Genomic DNA, 19376 nt, shown 5'->3' on the forward strand with positions numbered 1-19376 from the left:
CTAATAGAAATGGAGGTAAGAGGTCCCTCTCTCTCTCTCTCTCTCTAACATTTTCCATACTTGAAATAACTGCCCACAATACCATTAAAATTCATGGCGATGGAGCTTGAAATTACATTAGACTTCACCTATTTGTCCATCAACTCTTGAAACCTTTCCCAATTAATACTTTCTCCAAATAATCCCATCAAGCAAACGTTATCACTTTTCAAAATCAAGTTTCAAGATAATACCTTCTTTTCCTCTATTTAACATGATGTAGAACCTCATGCTTGTACATAGATATGTTTTAAAATCCTGAGCGCTAACTTTTATAAAAAAAATAAATCATAATAAGCTCAAATTATACGCATATAACGCTTTGATTATAAAATTTATAAAATAGCAATCCTAACAATTATAGGATTATCCAACTCATAACCCATAATGATTATAGTTTACACTCCTCTCTATTTTTATTTCTAACCTTGTGTTTTTTTTTTCATTAGATCACAAAATAATTTCCTACCTAGTGTGCTTTTAAAAATCTATGGACAAATGTTATGGTCGTTTAGAGTATTTTTCAACATTACCAAAAATATAGGAACCAAATAAAATGGCTGGTTACACTATCATGTTTTCCACGTATATTTGCATGAACTATTTCATAGACTCCTCAATTAAAAAGATTATATGGATATTCTTTTAAGTTTAAGAGTCTATATATATGAAATATTAAAAAAGTTTATAATGTATATGTAAAAAAGCCGAAATATACTCGTACGTTATGATGCGAATTTGACGGAAAAGAAAACCCTAACATACTTACATGCAACATGGAGGTAGGGTTTTTGTAATATACATGAGAAAGAAGAGATTCATAATATCATATTTACTTATTTGATACATTATGTTCTCTCTCCCTTTCCTATTAATTTTAGTGTCAAAATGAACGCTAGAAATTTGGGGACATGGTAAAAAAAAGAAGAAATTAATACCTTCTTGAAAGTTTCTTATTTTTGTGGGTACCCTTCTGAATCTTCAAAACTTAGGTTTTTGTATGATACTCTTCACGTTACTTTTTGGTGCATGTAAATTAAAGGCTGAGTAATTTAACAAACAAATTGAAATATACCCTTAACCAGCAGAAATGGATGTAAATAAAAATAAGAACATTTATGTATTTTTGTAATAAATTTGATGAATCTTTAACCAAAAAGTTTCAATGGTATATGTAAAATTTAAATGTTTTGAGGTATATACATGCAAATATCAACTTTGGAGAGTTAAGCATGCAAATAAGCAGTTTTATAAGGGTATACATGCTAAAAACCCAATAAAAATAATGGGTTACTATCCCTAATTATAACAGTGATTTAGATTCACTTACACAGGAATAAGAGGCAAGTAGCATTGCCTAAGGCAGGAAATATACATCACAGTGTAGATATTTCCATGTAATAAAAAGCGTATGAGATTGGGAAAAAATAATCCAAGATTTTTATTTGAAGTCAAATGAATAATCAGTCACATAGAAAGGAAACCCGTAAAAGATGTACACTTGATCGATCGTATGAGAGCATGTAAGGGAGCAAATTTAGAGGATTTATCGTTTTTGTTATGTCGATAACCGACAGATTAGCTTCACTGGCTAGTTTGAGGAAGTAATTGAATGTATCCAAGTTTCGGATGACTGTAGCTATGTATGAACTTGGAGAACCCTTTCCCTCTTTCCTTGACCTATCCTTGTTGATTTCTTCAGCCTGAAAAGATACTCCATGGTCTGAAGCTTTTGGTTCTTTTGAGTTAGACTTCTGAGGTCTCAGAAGCGCGGAAAGCACTCGAATGAGATGCGGTACACAGACTGGATCATAAATTATATCTGCACCCAGGCTGCAAAGAAACGCGATTAAGTATTTGACACTGAGCATATAACTAATTTCAGAAGCAGCGGAAGTTGCCTGTGGCAATCATATGTGACTGAGAAAACTTAATTGGATATGCATAAGATACCCAACATCAAAAGTAGGACTGATGAAACCAGCTCAATTCACTTTTAACTGCTTATCAACCATGGATGACAACTGTTCGGGTTTCGGTCATGATGAAGTGATTTAATCAAACCACATTAACACAAAAAGAGAGACAAGCAAAAGAGTGCAAGTTAAATATAAAAAGGATCTTGCAGAGTACAGAAGAAAGCATGTGTGACTCACATAATATCAGGCTCATAGCTTTGTAGCTCGCTTTCAGATACAAACTCCCATGGCAGATACTTGCACTCAACCTGGCAAAAATTCAGGCAACTTCTTCAAAATGCCTACAAATGTATGATCTAATGCACATAAAATATGGCTATGAGCATTCTCCAGGTATCAACTGATACTAACATGTATTGTATCGACCATTACGAATCCAAAATAGAGGGAAACCAAGTTTTTTCTTGGTCTCGACCCAATATCAATAGTTCCAACTCATACGGAAGCCCATATGGTAGACACAAAATCTTGATTTTCTTTTAATGAGTGATATGTGGGTATGATTATAAGGTGGATCCAACCTGAATTCAGTGCAAATCCAGCAAATAGAAGCTCTAGTAAGGTAGCCTCCAGTGAGCTACGACCCTTAAATTATCTCTCCTTTCATTTTTGTTGCTTTTTTTATTTCTCTCGCTCTCCCCTTTTTATGTTTTCTTTTATCACCTTTTCCCATTTGCCTCTGTTGCATTCACCCAATGAGCAACATGTATTTATTAATAAAGGGCCACTCTATCACAAAGGTGATGGCAATGGGCAAGCACACATGTATCTATTAGATCCACCCGGAGTTCAACATTGTTCTTAGTATTTTTCACTCTTCATACTATGTTCCTAATATCTTATATGAGTAATCTAAACTTTCTTATTTGCCTACCATCTTTTTTCAACTTTCTAGGATTTTCAAATGTTCTATATCATTTTTTTAAAATTTTAAGTAATTAAAAAAAATTGAAATCGAAACGGCCGCTACATCGTATCAACTTTATAGGAAGCCGATCAAATACCAATATTTAGACAAAAGAAAAGGAAAAGAAAAGGTAAGAGAAAGAAACCGTTTGAGATCACGAATCAGGAATAACAAAGTTTCATCGTTGATTTGTATATCTTGTTTGTGGATAATAAAAATAATTTGACGAGTCTAACAATGGAAATAACGCTAAAGCTACACCAATTTTGAAAGAAGACTTCCAAATAGACGTTAAAAGATAGCTAGAAAAATCTAAAGCAAAACCAATCATAGAACTTTAAATTGTTGAAGCATGTTAATATGTTATATAAGGTGAACCCCCTACTTTTGGGCCATGAGGCCCATGATTTGATAAAAAGGGCATCATTTATGAATCTAATGCAGTTTTAAATTCAACCAAAAGATATGTTGTTGAGAAGATATTGCCAAATATCACAAACTTAAAAATACAAAAAATTATATTGTTCTTACGAATAGAGTTGTTCTCTTGGTTGACTTTGACTTTTGTCATTGTAGAACTAGATGATTGTCTTTTGATTGATAAAATGCAATCCTACACTAGAAGGAAATTAGAAACAAAATGACTAACCCTATTCATGCTTCGGCATAAGATTTTTGATGAGATAGCTTCATTTCTCAAGCCATTGAGTTCCACATTTGACTTCATGTTAGCTAAAGTTTGTATGTCACCATCGGTAAGAATCACCTGCATCGAGTACTTGATCAACATATATGATATTCAAATAATTACTACAGGAAACAATGTAATATAACTAAACCATTATGTAAAGCACATACATAATAGGATTACAAAATTATGAAGTCAATTGGTGCACAAGATTACATAAACAACCATTTAATATATTTTTAATGCATTTCATATGGATATAACATGTGTATGAATCAGAATTCTATAAAAATATAAAGACATAAAAATATGAAAATAGAAAGAATGCAACAAGTACGTGTAAGAAACAAGGGAAAAAATATCCGATATATGCATGTAATATCGTACCTTGGAAGCACCAACTTGGTTGAGACAAACACCAACCAAACCGACACCAGATCCGACCTATTTGTTGCAAGACCACAGCAATAGTCACAGTAAACAACACCAAAAAAATATAAGTTTTGAATAGCATGAAATAAAACCTAGGGATATATTAAGTACAGCTAATTTATTAGTATATATAAGGAAATGAATGCATCTTCCAACCAAAAGAAAGAATGAAGATTATCAAGAACGGAAGTAACTAAGAAAATCCAATGCTAAACTTAGTTTGCTAGAAATGAACTAAAAAACAAATTATTCACAATACAAAGTTTAATATCTCTTACCTCTAGGTATAAAAAGACAAAAAGAAAAAAAGGAAGCAAAGAGACATACTTCCCCTAAACAGATACCTATCTGCATTTCCTTAAATAGCTTGCTGCCTAATCAATAATCTAAAAGAGACTAATTTAGCCTCCACATGAAGAAACAGTCATTGGTCGTACATGAAATCTAGTAAAATAAATACAGCATAAATCATGCACACTTAACTCTCTTGAGAGCATTAAAGAGCCCTACCACTTTGATCATCTTATACCTTCCCTACGAAATGAAAGCCCTAAAGGGAGGGGAAAGAACAGTGCTTTGACACAATTTTAATGATCAGTTCTTAAAATCATAGCACATAAACTAATTCATCACTGCCATAGTTACACACCAGCCCAAGTAAAGCAGTCTGCTAGGGTTGAGTTTTCTTCCTCCCTTCCACTGAGGGTTCTCCCCGTCAGCACCCTTCTCCTTCTCCCCTCCTCCTAGCCTCAGCTGGGAGGAGGGGAGGAGTAGTTTCTCCTTCATGGCAAGGCATTTATCCCCTTCTCTTTTCCCTTCTTCCTCCTCCCTCCCCCCTCCCCTTTCCTTCTCTTTTTCTTCTTCCTCCTCCCTTTTCTCATCTCTATTTCTTCTCCCCCTTTTTCTTCTTCTTTCTCACTCCTCTCCTTGTTTTGCTTGATTGAGGTCATCGCTGTTGGGGCCACAGCAACCTTGGCCGTTGAGACCGCTGCAACCATGGCCATCTAGGCCACGATCTCCTTTCTTCCTCCATCCCCTCATCCTCTTCCCCTCTTTTTCTCATTTTCTTTCCTCTTTCCTCCACTTTTGTACCACCTCCATGTCATGTCGCCCCTTGCTGATGACTCCCATTCGTCAACTCCACCACCTCTTCCTAGAAGCTTACTATGCCACCTCTCAATTTGTCACTGTTCATCACCGCCGCCTCCGCTACCACCTGCTGCCTACCTCTCTCTTTCCTTGCTAGCAATGGTGATGGCCATGGTTGATGGCCGCCGGGTCACATAATTTTCGTAGTGGTGATTGTTTTATCTTTTAGCAGATGGTAGCTACATCGCTTCAGGATCCGTTCGAGATTGAAAAGAATCTTAAGGTAGCTTGTCTGCTGTGATTGAATGTATTGGGTGTATCTTTTTGGATTTTGTGTGTCTTTGGGGCTTAATGTTTGTTTTTCTTATAGTGTCGGTAGAGGGACTCTTTAAAATATCTCCCCTTTCCTTTGTGTATCAAATTTGTAAAAGATAATTGGATTTAATGGAATTATCGATCTATGGACCTTCTTTCAAAAAAAAAATCATGAATAATAGAAAATTATAATTATGCATACCTCAAAGCAAAATTTATTCGAGAAAATCTTGGGATAAGAAAGAATAAACTCTGACAAGAAGAGACTCGAGGGCCAAAGAGAGCACCTGTGTATGCAACATATGAGCTAATAAGATAAACTATGAATTAACTCATAAGTATGTCAATATGAAGTGCCGGATTTGAGAAAATATCACCAATAAAAAGTGCAGATGATCACAAATACAGAGGAGAATAGAAAATGCCAACTGGGTACTCAAAATAAAACTTATTAAACAAAGTAAAGCAGATCTAAGATAAACTTTAGTATGGACACAGTTTCTTGATCACAATTTATGGATGCTATTAATATTTATCTAAAATCTAAAGAAGAAAAGTTTGAATACAAAAATAGTACACTAAATGAGAAAGAGATGAAATATATGCAAGCATAGAAAGAGGGACCTCAAGGGAGTTTGTTATCATTCAACAAACCATGTTTGAGAGGGTCAGAAAATCGAGGATTCAAGTGTTTCAGCACCTGCCACACCAGCATATATATACATATATACTTTTGAAAGAAAAAGGACTTCTTTATCAATTGCCATGTTCAACAAATGCTCCTGAGACACCGGAGACCAAAAGAGAGGTGAGCTGCACTGGAAAGAGCTCCCCTAAGAGCAACAGAAAACCAAAGAATGACCAAGATAAGTGAGCCAGTCAGCTACTTAGCGTGCTTACATGGCTTTCATATTACAAAAAGAAGTCAGCAAAAAGTAGAAGCCTTCTACCAAGGATTTGATTTGCTAGGAAGGTTCTCTAGCTCACATATCTTGATCATAGGAAGAGAATCCAATTCAATCCAAAGATGTGAAATTCTTTTTCTGAAAATGTTTGCTGGTGCAACCCTAATCTCTGAAGCTTCTGCATACAGGAAAGAAGCAAATTGTCTATTCCTGATACCCTAGCACCAGCCAACAAAGGCTACCATTAGGAAATCTGATGATGAAGGCTGTCCCTCTAGGATCAGTAGGTGACATGGAATTTTTAGTGGTCGATATTAAGTTATTAACTAGCCTACAGGAGCCGGTTCCCTTATCCACAATTTCTAAGTGGGCCAAATAGGGGCAGGGCAGAGCTGAGGAAATCAGGAAATTATCCCAAGCAGAACACTAAGGCATTGCTCCATAAAATAACAGGAGAGGCCTCATTGCAGGTATGATAATCCATGAATATGCCTACAATTACTCTGCCATCTGAAATTGACTTGAAGAGCTTTTTGTGTTTCAAGAAAAATACTATATGTCGAATATGCATGAATCAAACTCATACAATTATCCATGAAAGAACCATGCAACAGAAGTGATGTGGAAACATATCAAATGCTGTCTTAATCAGCAATACCTCTACACTTCCAGAGGACTGAAGAACAGTGAGGACTGACCATGGTCTATGAAGGATCACATTGATCCATATAATCTAATCAATCCAGATAGCCAACCAACAACTCAAAATAGTATTGGTTGCTGCAGCATGACCGATTACATCTACAGCACTGATGAACAGTGACCACTGACCACAACATAATCTCATTTTTTGTGTGGCCCAAAGTATCCTTAAACATGATTACAATGTAACCAAAACCCCAAGACATATTTATATCTCAAACTATGCTTGCATCCTTCATTAAGAAACTATCTCTAATAGTTACAAAACTATTATGTATTTGCAGTAACAAATCAATGACATCTTGACATAATCAGTTGTAACTTCCATAACATATACATGATAAGACACACCACAATCCCTAATAGCTGTCAATCTTGTGCACATGGATGACTGTCACTACTTGACAAGACATCAAATACTAGAGAAAAAAGCAACCGATGAATGCACATGATATGTGCATAAGACCTACATCTATATATGGATATACATCTCATTAATATTTAAAAGAGCTAATCTTTGTTACTCATGAAATATAACAAACCAACAAGCCAAATATCATAAAAGAAAATAGCATTGTACCCGGTATCTCCTTCAAGCATGTTGAGAGAACACAGCAACCGAACAACGAAGTTTGCTGACCCTGAGCAAGAGTCATCTTGGGCAAAGGAAGTATAGTTCTTAAGTTAATAGTAATAATGAAATATATAAAAAATAGAGACTAAGTGAACAACCAATCAAAATGCCAATACTTACAAGTAGAAGAATAAAAAGAAATTTCTTTGTAGATTCTACCACTCTCTTTTAGCAAGCCTTCCTCCTAATAAAGGTTAAAAAATTATTTTGTCTATAAACAAAGATTATATACTCCAATTCAATTGCGACAACATAAAAGATTCCTGCATAGAACGAATGAATAATATCATTCTAGCAAGGATACATATTACATATATGTATATACATATATAAAGACCTCTGATAATAAAAAGAAAGTGGATGTGTATGGTTGCATTACATTTTAACTAAGATTATTGCTATAACATGTGACAGCAGTCACACAATTACTATTAAAAAAAAGGTCATGGCAGGCAGCATGGCAGTTTGGACCTTCTCCAATAGAGTGTCAAAAGAGCTCGTTAACTCTAGGCCTGCTAACCTTTGTGTCTTGGCTAATTTTCTCACTTGATAAACAAGCTGAGCTCAAAATGAGTTGTACTTGGTTTAGCTCAAAGATACAAGTTGTTTCTATATTATATGTATTTAGTTGAAGATTTACAACAATTGGCTCTCTGTCATAGTTTGTTTTTGTTCCTCTTTTATTGACATAAGCACAGAGTTTGAACCCTATTGAGCTTTCCTTTTTTCCTTTCCTTTTCATTAGACAAATATGCCAAATGAAAGGCAGTTCTAGTCTACTCGATCAAGACAAGGTATTGTAAGAGAAAGTTACACTTTGACTGAAGCAGAAGTGATCAAAGAATGAAAGCAATATTACCCTATGCCAAATGAAAGGCACAGAATGATGCTTGGTCATCAACGCACTATGTGCTACACCATTGTCAACATAGAATGGCACATCCTTGTGAAAAATAATATTGCCAGTTCTAGATAGGGTCGATAAAGCCTGTGTAAGATCTAACAGAGGAGCATCAAGATACTCTCATGCAACGATGGTCATGTTAGTGGTACATGTCGTGCCGTGCTATCATCAGCATAGCACGCCCAATGGTGCCACTGGCACGCATTTATAATATTTTTAATAAAATTTTTAAAATATTTAGAGATGCTTTTAGGTCTTCGGCACGTCAATCTTTAAATTTTAATTTAAATATATGTATTAAAACCTACATTATAGTATTTTATCTTTAAATTATTTTTATAAATGACATATTTTATTAAAGATAAAAGAATAATTAAATATAAATATTCAATTAAGCACGGACCAGACACGACACGATGCGGACACGGCGATATGACAAATCTTAAAAAACTAGGATACAGATACAGCTAGGATACAATAATGAATAAATTAATAACTAATATATATATACATATAAAATTATAGATTATCGACCTATAATTAAAACTACATAAAAATGCATACTCTACTCATGCAACAAACAATAAGTGCACAAAACAACAAAAATATCATAACATCATAAAATATATAAGAGTTTATAACAACAAATAAGATAGTGACAAAATATTCAAATTTCACAGTTCCACTATAAAATACAATAAAGAGTTCCATAGTTCATCTTACATTTTCCGGTCGGTGCCTTTTCGTTCTCATTCTCTTCATTTGTAAATATCACAGTCTTCAAATCTAACTCATCAAGAGAAAAATTGGCAACTTTTAATATTCCTACACCATCAAAATAATTAAAGCCATTCCCTCTATATCCCAAATCTAAGTTTCCCTTTCCAAGTATTTTGTAAACTTTCTTGATAAAAGGCAAAGATTCATAATGCACAAATACTAAATTTTCAGCTCGTTATGGAGTTATCTTATTTCTTTTTATTAAACGAATGAACGAGTGCTCCAATTCTTCTCACAACACGAAGATAAACAAGGTTGTCCAATTAACCGAAGCGCTAAATTTTGAAGGATAAATACACTGGCGTCATGATTAACCTACCATATCTTTGAATCAAAAGAATTTCTTTCTTCAATAAAATAATCAGTATAGGCCGCATATATTATTCTTCTCTCCTTCACATTGGTAAATAATCTCCTCAAACATTTGTTCCTCATGTAGAAAACTTCTAAGTCTATATGCAATGCTACATGATTTGAATCTTCTCCAATCCATTGTGAGTTATAATACCTATTAAGATAATTGACGGAACATGATTGTCAAATTAGTAGAAAAAATAGATAGTCATATGAAAAATGGATGATAAGACATTAAAAAAAGATGAGTCACCTTGGATTTTTAAAATGTGCTAAACAGTGGAGTGGTGTATTACTTTTGAGGAGGGACTCCTTGCTTTCCATCTTTTATTCATACCTATAATAATTGTCTTAACATATTTTATCATTGTATTCTGCATCTCATGTATTAGATGCAAAAATAAAAGGAAGACTTTTCACTTTCCATCTTTTATTCATGCCTATAAATGATTATCTTAAAATTATTCTATCATTGTATCCTGCATCTCATACATCAGATGCAAACAAGGTGAGTCGGTATCTACAAATCTCAACATTTTATAAACAGGCTATGTAAAAGCAAGTATATAGTCAATTTTATCCCACCAAAGATCATTAAGAATTTTTTTTTTATAACAAATTGTGCCTTACCCAAATTATTATCTCTGTAAGAACTCCATCTATCACTGATCCCCATTGACTGAATGTCTTGTTAGATTATCCTGATCTTTTCAATATTATAATTATTAAGGCAAAACAAGTATCTAAAATAACAAACATTTTCAAATTTACAAATTCATTTAAGATTACCAACCTTATTAAATATTGCATAATAAAAAATTTTATGCACATCACATCTTCTGCCACTACTGAAATCTAACTACACTCATCAAAAGCAATTTTATTTGCCTTAGTATTTTTCACTGCGTATATAATTTTTAAGGTAAAGTTAAGAGTATAAACTACGCATGGAGTTCAAAAAATATTTAAAAATTGACCCTCAAGTATCATCCCTGCTGCTTTACAAATATGAGCATTGTCAGTTATCACTTAAGCTATATTTTGAGGCCCCACTTCTTTAATGACATCAAAAATTTGTCTTTATACTCTCTTTCACAATTAACAACTTTCAAGAATATAGAACCGCTCTCAATTACAGCCAAAAAGTTTATGAGAAGCCTCGTCTATGCATCATTCCATCTATCGCATACAATATTAAACCTTTTTTGCTCCTCATGTACTCTTAATAAATTCTAACAATTGTTGAATATTTTCTCTTTTTTATTGAAGGAGAGTAGTTCTCAATATATTATATGAAGAAGGCAAATAACTTAAAAATGAATTGTTTGCTGCAAATCAAAAGGCCCTAACATAATAAGAGTTCTTTGCTAAATGAAAAGACAACATTGCTGAGTAGAATATCCTTGCAATCTCATAGTGCTATTGGTTACGGGCACTGTAGTTAAATACTTTTTCAAAAAGCTATCATTTTTTTTTCTTTAGCTCTCCCTCTCTTGATGATCCTGCCATATCAAATTCCGAATATACAAAAGAACTACTAGATGATAAAGCTAGGATATCTTTCGGTAAGTCTAGTTAGTCTCATCAAAAACGCTTTTATTTTATAGTATAATTCTTTTATAAATTTGCTGACAGTATTTGCATTAGAAATTTAAATTGCATCCGTTTTCTCTCAAATTTTGTAATTTAGTTACATACTTTCACAATGGATTATTATCATCTACATTATTAGAACATCACTAGCTTTACTAGATTCTAAACTTTGATTATTAATTTTATTTTCTATCATTGCAATCACTATAATATTAAAAGTAAAATAATTAATAAAATAAGTATCATTCACTAACTGTATTTACTGTTTAAATAAAAATAAAATAAAATTAATGTCACCCACTAGATCATAGCAATTACTCTTTAAATAAATAAATTGCATTGTTTAAAATAAATAAATTGCACTAGATCATGTCAATCATTAACTCACAATGTTTAAACCACTAAATAAAACCATTTATAATTTAAATTTTACTCGCTACTGTGTTGTAGTGTTGTATAAAAGAAAAAAAATTGCACCCACCTACTAATCAAAATAAAAACCCACCTATCCCCGCCTACCCACTCCCCGCCTACCCACTCCTCCTTCTCAACTCAGTCAAAGAGAGACTGAGAGAGAAAGACTAAGAGAGGGAGAGAGAGATACCTCAGTGAGAGTGTAAAGCGTCAACATCAGCAAAAGAGCTAGTCGTTGGGAGAGGAGGAGCTCGTCGGGAGCGTCGTCGAGGGAGAGTCGTTGAGCAAGGAGATCTAAGGTAGGTTGCAATTTGGGTTTTTTTTCTTTTTAAGGATTTGAGTTTTGAGGGTTTTAGTTTAACAGGTTATTGAATTTGGGTAAGGAAAAAAAAACCATAAATCCAAACCTGTTTACTTGCGACGTGTCCCTCGCATGTCCATTTTTTGTTAATTATCGGATACTCGACGGCATATCCGACATGTGTCGGCGGCCCTAGCCGTGCTTTAGAGTAATTATTATTCAACACATATATAATCATTGAATATATTCATTAAAACTAATACTAATGATTAAACAATCCATAATATAATTGAAGGCTCCATAATATGATGGAAGGCTTCATAATATAATTAAACAAATAATAACATTCAACATATAATATTAATTGATAATAGTTCAATAATTAAAACTAATATCTAATTGAATATAGAATGACGAGTAAGATCAAAAACTTTATTTGTCAGCACAAGAATAACATGAGATGTTGTATTAAATATTGTCGATATTTTTTAAAACTCATCTACTAGTAGTATTATTTGTTGTAACACCTCACAGTCTTTATACAAATATAAATTTTGCAATTCTCCTATAAGATGGTATAGATAGTGAACATGCACGGAAACAACTAGCACCGGCACCGGCATAGGCACACCATAAGTTTTGCTGGATGTGATTGTAACTCCAAAGCACAAACATGGCAAAATGGACATCATGGCTGTGTCCAACATGCTGGGAACACGGACACCCAGCCGACATACCACCAACATGTGTCGGATACACTACCGAGTATCCAATAATTAAAAAAGATGGGCATACCGTGGACACACCAAGGACATGTTGGCAAACACATCTCAAGTTAACAGGTTTGAGTTTACAAATTTTTTTCTTCCTCAAACCCAATAGTTTGTTAAACTAAAACCTACAAGACCAAAACCCTCAACTCAAACCCTAAAACCAAAAAAATGCAAATCACAACCTACCTCAGAGTTCCTCTTTGCTTGACGACTCTCCCGTTGATGAGCTCCTTCTCCCTCGAAAACACTCCCGACAAGCTCCTCCTCCCTCGATGACAAGCTCTTCCTCTTCTGATGACAATCTCCTCCTATCCCAATGACGAGCTCATCTCCGATGTCAACGTTACGCACTCTCGCTGAGATCTCTCTCTCAATCTCTCTCTCTAGCTGAGTTGAGAAGAAGTGGGTAGCTAGATTTTTATTTTGCTTAGTGGGTGGGTGCGTTTTTTTTTATGCTGCACTACAATACAGCAGTGAGTAAAATTTAAATTATAAATAATTTTATTTAGTGATTTAAACACTGTGAGTTAGTGATTGACATAATTTAGTGCAATTCAATTATTTAAAAAATGTAATTTATTTATTTAAACAATGCAATTTATTTATTTAAACAGTAATTGACATGATCTAGTAGGTGATATTAATTTTATTTTTATTTAAATAGTAATTGCAGTTAGTGAACTAACACTTATGTTGTTAATCGTTTTATTTTTAATGTTATAGTGATTGCAATAATAGAAAAAAAAATAAACAATCAAAGTTTAGAATCTAGTGAACCTATTGGAAGTTCCAATAATATGGATGATAGTATTATATAGTGAAAATATGTAATTAAGTTATAAAAATTAGGAGAAGGCGAATGCAATTTAAATTTATGTCAGCAAACTTAAAAGGGATCATACTATATGGCAAAAGCACATTTGATGAGACTAACTAGACATGGAATTAAGACTTGTCTGAAAGTGAATGATCAACACATGATGAAAATATAAAGAGTTATGGAGAAGGCTGGGTTGAGAATAAAAAATGCAATGTCTAAACAAGTTCCTTTGCCAAAAGATGTCCAAGCTTCATCATCTAGTAGCTTTTTGAATATTCGAGATTTAATATGATAGAAACATCAAGAGAGGGAGAGCCAAAGAAAAGAAAAGCAATGACAGCTATTGAAAAGACATTTAACTCTAATGCCCGTAACCAATTGCACTGTGAGATTACAAGGATATTCTACTTAACAAGGTTGTTTTTTCATTTAGCAAGAAACCCTATTATGTTAAGGTATTTTTATTTGCAGCAAATAATTCACTTTTAGGTTATTTGCCTCCTGGATATAATATAATGAGAACAACTCTCCTAGGAAAAACAAATGTTTAGCGGTTATTAGAATCTATCAAGAATGCATAGGGAGCAAAAGGGCTTAGTATTGTATATGATGAATGGAATGATGCATAGATGATGTCTCTTATAAATTTTTCGGTTGTAATCGAGAGTGGCTCTATGTTTTTTAAAGTTGTTAACTATGAAGAAGAGTACAAGGACATGTTTCTTCTTTAATTAGTAAAGTCATTGAAGAAGTGAGGCCTCTAAACGTAGTTCAAATAATAACTGACAATGCTCTTGTTTGCAAGACAATAGGGATGATACTTGAGGGTCAATTTTCAAATATTTTTTGAACTTAATGTGTAGTTCATACACTTAACCTTATCTTGAAAAATATACTTGCAGCGAAAAAATACTAAGACGAATGAAATTGTTTTTGACGAGTGTAGCTAGATTTCAGTAGTGGCATAAAATGTAATGTGCATCAAAAATTTTATTATACAACATTCAATAAGGTTGGCCATCTTTAATGAATTTATGAACTTAAAAATGCTTGCTATTGTAGATACTCATTTTGTCTTAATAATTACAATATTGAAAAGATTCAGGACAATCTAACAAGACAGTCAAATTAATGACGATCAGTGATAAATAGAGTTCTTACAGAGATAATGATTTAGGCAAGGCACAATTTATTGTAGAAAAAAATTCTTGATGACCTTTGGTAGGATAAAATTAACTGTATACTTGCTTTCATAGAGCTTATTTTTGAAATATGAGATGTAGGATATAATGGTAGAATAGGTTAAAACAATCATTTATAAGCGTGAATAGAAGATAAGAAGAGAGGAGTCTCCATTTTGTTTTTTTCATTTGATATATGAGATGTGGGATATAACAATAGAACAGATTAAGACAATTATTTATAGGCATGAATAGAAGATGGAAAGCAAGGAAGTCCCATTTTGTTCAGTGGTGTATAAGATCCTAATTGATAGGTTGGATAAAAGTAATACACCACTCCAATGTTTAGCACATTCTTTAAAATCCAAGATTCCAAGGTGACTAATGCAGAGGAGAAAAGAATTATATATGCGGCTTATACTAATTTCTCTACATGTGCTAGAAAATACATCTATTGAAGAAAGAAATTCTTTTAATCCAAATATGTGGTGGGTTAATCATGGCGCTAGTGTATTTATCCTTCAAATTTTAGCACTCCGATTAATTGGACAACCTTGCTCATATTCGTTTTGTAAGAGAAATTAAAACACATACTCATTCATTTAGTCAATGAAAACAAAAAAAATAAATCCACAACGAGCTGAAGATTTAGTATTTATACATAATAATCTTCGCCTTCTATCAAAAAAATCTAAAGAATACTTAGAAGGGGAAACCAAGATGTGGAACATAATGGGAGATGGCTTTAATAATTTTGATGGTGTGAAAATATTAGAAGTTGTCAATCTCTCTCTTGATGAGCTAAATTTGGAGACTGTAATATTTACAGATAAAGGGAATGAGAACGAGGAGGCACCGACCGAAGAATGAAAGATGAATGTTTTTTTGTTGTGATAAACTATTACCTATTGAACTCTTTATTGTATTTTGTGATGGAACTATAGAACTTGAATATTTCGTCACTAACTTATTTGTTAGATATTATAAATTTTTATATATTTTGATATTTTGTGATGTTATGATATTTCTGTCGATTTGTGCACTTATTGTTTGTTGTATGAATAGAGTGCATTTTTATATATTTTTAATTATAGGTCGATAATTTATAATTTTACATGTATATATTATTCATTAATTTATTTATTATCGTATCATAGCCGTGCTAGAATCCTGTGTTTTCAAGATTTGCCATATCGTCGTGTCATGTTCGTGTCCGTGTCTGTGTCCGTGCTTCATGATAATGATGATAAACTTATATCATCCTATGAGCACACCTCTTCTAATATTCTGCTACCTACAAACTTAATTTTTTCTCTCATCTCATTGTAATCATATTGAGCTTGAGATGGTCACTTTCTTTTCTTCTATCTCTAATAAATTCTGCCTCAGGTTGTCTAGATTTGGCCCCATGGTCTTGATTTTAGATGGCATGTGTGAAATTTTTCTCCTCTGTAAAAATAACACATCTCTAAGAAAGTTGCGTAGTAAGGATTCATGTCTCATTTCCATCATCACCACTAATCTAAAAAAATTGCTACATAATATATGGCAGTTTCTCTTCAATTTGCGCCAGCAAAATTTACTGGCATATGATGTGGCATGTGGAAAATGAATTTTACTAAGTGATAACACCTAAAAAGAAGAGGATCACTTTGAAAACTTCTAATGGTAAATGAAGGGAAAACTGAAAAATTATATTAACACCTGATGAACTATAAAACCTTCACTTATAACCACTGAACTTCTTTTGGTTACAGCTATAGCTACTCAAAAATCAAAATTCGAAAAAGGTCTAATGCACAGTAGTTATTAATTTAAAATTTCATGGCAATGCTATGGTTCACGGGTTGTTAGTGTAATTTTCCTGACAATGAATGTTACTTTGAAACAACAACAGCTGTATGATTGAATGCCTGATTATGTAAATTTACACTTTCTAGTTTCTATCTTCTACTAGAACATGAAACAAGAGTGGAGCACTATAATTAGAAGGCAACCTATCCATTTACCGTATGTACAGTCAAATAATGACCAAATTCCTCATACAAACCCTCCACTACAGCATCAGAGGATGATTCAGCAGCAACTATGATCTTCTTTAGAATATTCCTAATATATGTTCTGTTCGATGGAGTGCCTTCTTCCACCTGTATAAGAGATGTAGATACTAGATGATGACCTCGCATTAATCAATATGGACTAAAACAAGTTCAACAAAGATAATAGGTACATGAAAGGGACTGCATCAAACAGACTAAAAGAATAAGATTTGCATCTAACTGAGATTAAGTGTTAAGGTTACCAAGTCAAGGTCTTGTTGGCAATAAACAAATAGAAATATAAAATAGTAGAATACAGTTTGCAGAATATGCCAGCAATCAACCCATGTCACTCTGGTAGTTTAAGTAGTGCCACTAATATAGTACCTAGCAATTAGGGATCAAACACATATCCTGGAAGTCTTCTTGATGAAACACAATCCATGAAAAACCTATTGTATTCCATTATGACTGGATAGAAGTCTCATAGAAACCTTTTAAGTTAGAAGCTCATAACTCATATGACATTTGAGTTTACTATTCCCCTGTTATGGTTGATAAAAGAGTAAGGAAACACAATAGATATCACTTGTCCTCAACGATGGTCGTGCCGACCGGCACATAGCGGCGATCTGCTCGCTGTTGAACTTCCGTCGCCACAAACCTCGCCACGTCATCACCCGTCGTGTTGGAGAGCTCCGTCGATGAAGGTGTCATCGCGTTGTTGCATCCCACACGAAGATGCCCTAGCCCCAACCCTAGCCCAAGATCCGTATCCGCAACTTAACTCTTTATTCACCTGCCCCGATTTGCCTAAGGTCTTCTTCCTCCTCTGGCTAGGGCTAGGGCATCCTCACATGGGGTGCAACAATGCCTTCATCTCCGACAGCGAACGACGGCGGCGAGCGGCAACAACGAGGTCGAAGAGTGAAGCACTACTAGTCTCCTTCATATTTCTCTCTCTCTCTCGTAGATGATGGTCGGCACAGGCTGTGCCATGGCAAGGCCATCCATGCTTGTCCTAGTGCCAATTGGAGGTTGGCACAGCCATCCTTCATTTAGCTGCTCCAGATGATGATGCAGCACAAGTTTAGGCAGCAAATCGATAGGACAAAATCAGTGATGATTATTGATAAGGACATATATAAGATTTTAGTTATAGATGAGGATCAGTAGCACAAATTCACTTTTAGACTTTTTGCAAACAGAAGATGTTAAATGAGTAAGTTTATAAGGAAAAGGAAACCAGGTATATACACTATAAATGATTTACACAATCATTAGATTCTACTGGGCTCCATGACATGACAGTAAACAGCTTGTGAACTTCTGACCATAGGCAGCACAACATAGAATAGATGGTAGGCTTAATCTTCTTCTTCTTCTTCTTCTTTTTGTGGCATTGAAACTAAGGTTGTAATATCAACAGCTTTATTATACATATTGCATCACTTCAATGCAAAAACATAGGATTTTAAACACATCACCAGTACTAACCTCTAGTGCTGCTACTAAGAATCAGATAGAAGAAACAAGCAGAGGGACTTACAATGTTGCCAATACAGTGCTTCAAAACAAAATCTTGGACTTGTGGTGTAATAGATCCTCCACCAGCTTGTCTATTAACATAAAGAAGAAAGACAAATCACTTAGTACGCTGTTTGTAATGCCAAATACTTGGAAATATTAACGACCATACCAACACATAATCAATATAATTACATAGATTGCATCTCATTCAACGTTTGTGTGGAGAGCTGTGCAATTTGTAAATTTCTTTAAATAGGATAAAAGGAGTAACCTGGCTAGAGAGATCAAGGAGTCGGCGGGCTCCACGGCCAGGAACGCCGACTTCAGGTACCGCAAGTTCCGGTCCGGAGAATCGAGGCGCGCATCCATCATCGAGAGAGACGGACAACGCCGATTAGCCCGCCTTGCGAGAACTCACCGGTAGTTTTAGGGTTACCGGTTTAAACGGGTTTGGTTCAATGATAAAATATGTTCTAGATCCGACCCGACTACTAATTTTATTTTGGGATTATTGCACCTACACCTCTTGAGCTGTTGCCCGTTTAAACCTAGACCTCCTAATTTATTTTTCCTACATATTACCTAAAGAAAATCTTTGGAATGCCCCTCCTTTCATCAATTATCTTTTAGATTTTTTTCGTTTAAAAAAATAACATACAAGTTTAATGTGATCAATTTTTAGACCATATATGGTCCAGTTAACCTCTGTGTTAGAAAAAGGAAAGAGAGATAAAAGTGAAACTAAATTATGTCTTTTTGACTTTGAATGTCAATGTGTACCCAAAAAAAAAAAAAAATTAGGCCTCGCGTAAGTGAAAATGAATAATAGTTTAAATCATTGAGGAAATTTATAAAATAGAGTGGAATAAAAAATTAGTGGCCAAGTGCTTAATCTTATCCCGCGGAAGCCAAACTTTTCAACCCTTGTCAGAGGAGATTCTATCTGCTTCGGTGTAGGTGCAATTAACTGGGCTTCCAAGGAAATATTGGGTGTGAT

General features: G+C 34.1%; 1 protein-coding gene across 1 annotated transcript; it reads right to left on the bottom strand.

The window, feature by feature from the left end:
• Positions 1-1456: 1456 nt before the first annotated feature.
• Positions 1457-18807, bottom strand: LOC140761131 (uncharacterized). The gene is made up of 10 exons (XM_073098331.1): positions 18651-18807; positions 18399-18468; positions 16820-16957; positions 7811-7874; positions 7637-7712; positions 5652-5736; positions 4001-4057; positions 3575-3691; positions 2196-2266; positions 1457-1872 (listed from the first exon to the last, which is right to left on the bottom strand). The coding sequence occupies exons 1-10, from the start codon at positions 18749-18751 to the stop codon at positions 1503-1505; spliced, it is 1149 nt and encodes a 382-aa protein (XP_072954432.1). The 5' UTR covers positions 18752-18807; the 3' UTR covers positions 1457-1502.
• Between the last annotated feature and the right edge of the window lie 569 nt (positions 18808-19376).

This window comes from Typha angustifolia, chromosome 6 (assembly GCF_048772165.1).
Source record: "Typha angustifolia cultivar Huaian chromosome 6, ASM4877216v1, whole genome shotgun sequence".
In the NCBI taxonomy this organism is placed as follows: Eukaryota; Viridiplantae; Streptophyta; class Magnoliopsida; order Poales; family Typhaceae; genus Typha; species Typha angustifolia.

Coding starts and splice junctions, on each gene's coding strand:
- LOC140761131 (XM_073098331.1), bottom strand. CDS start 18,751: ATGATGGATGCGCGCCTCGATTCTCCGGACCGGAACTTGCGGTACCTG. Junction 4,058..5,651: donor CGAATAAATTTTGCTTTGAG/GTATGCATAATT, acceptor TGCAACAAATAG/GTCGGATCTGGTGTCGGTTT. Junction 1,873..2,195: donor AGCTATGAGCCTGATATTAT/GTGAGTCACACA, acceptor GTTTCTTTGCAG/CCTGGGTGCAGATATAATTT.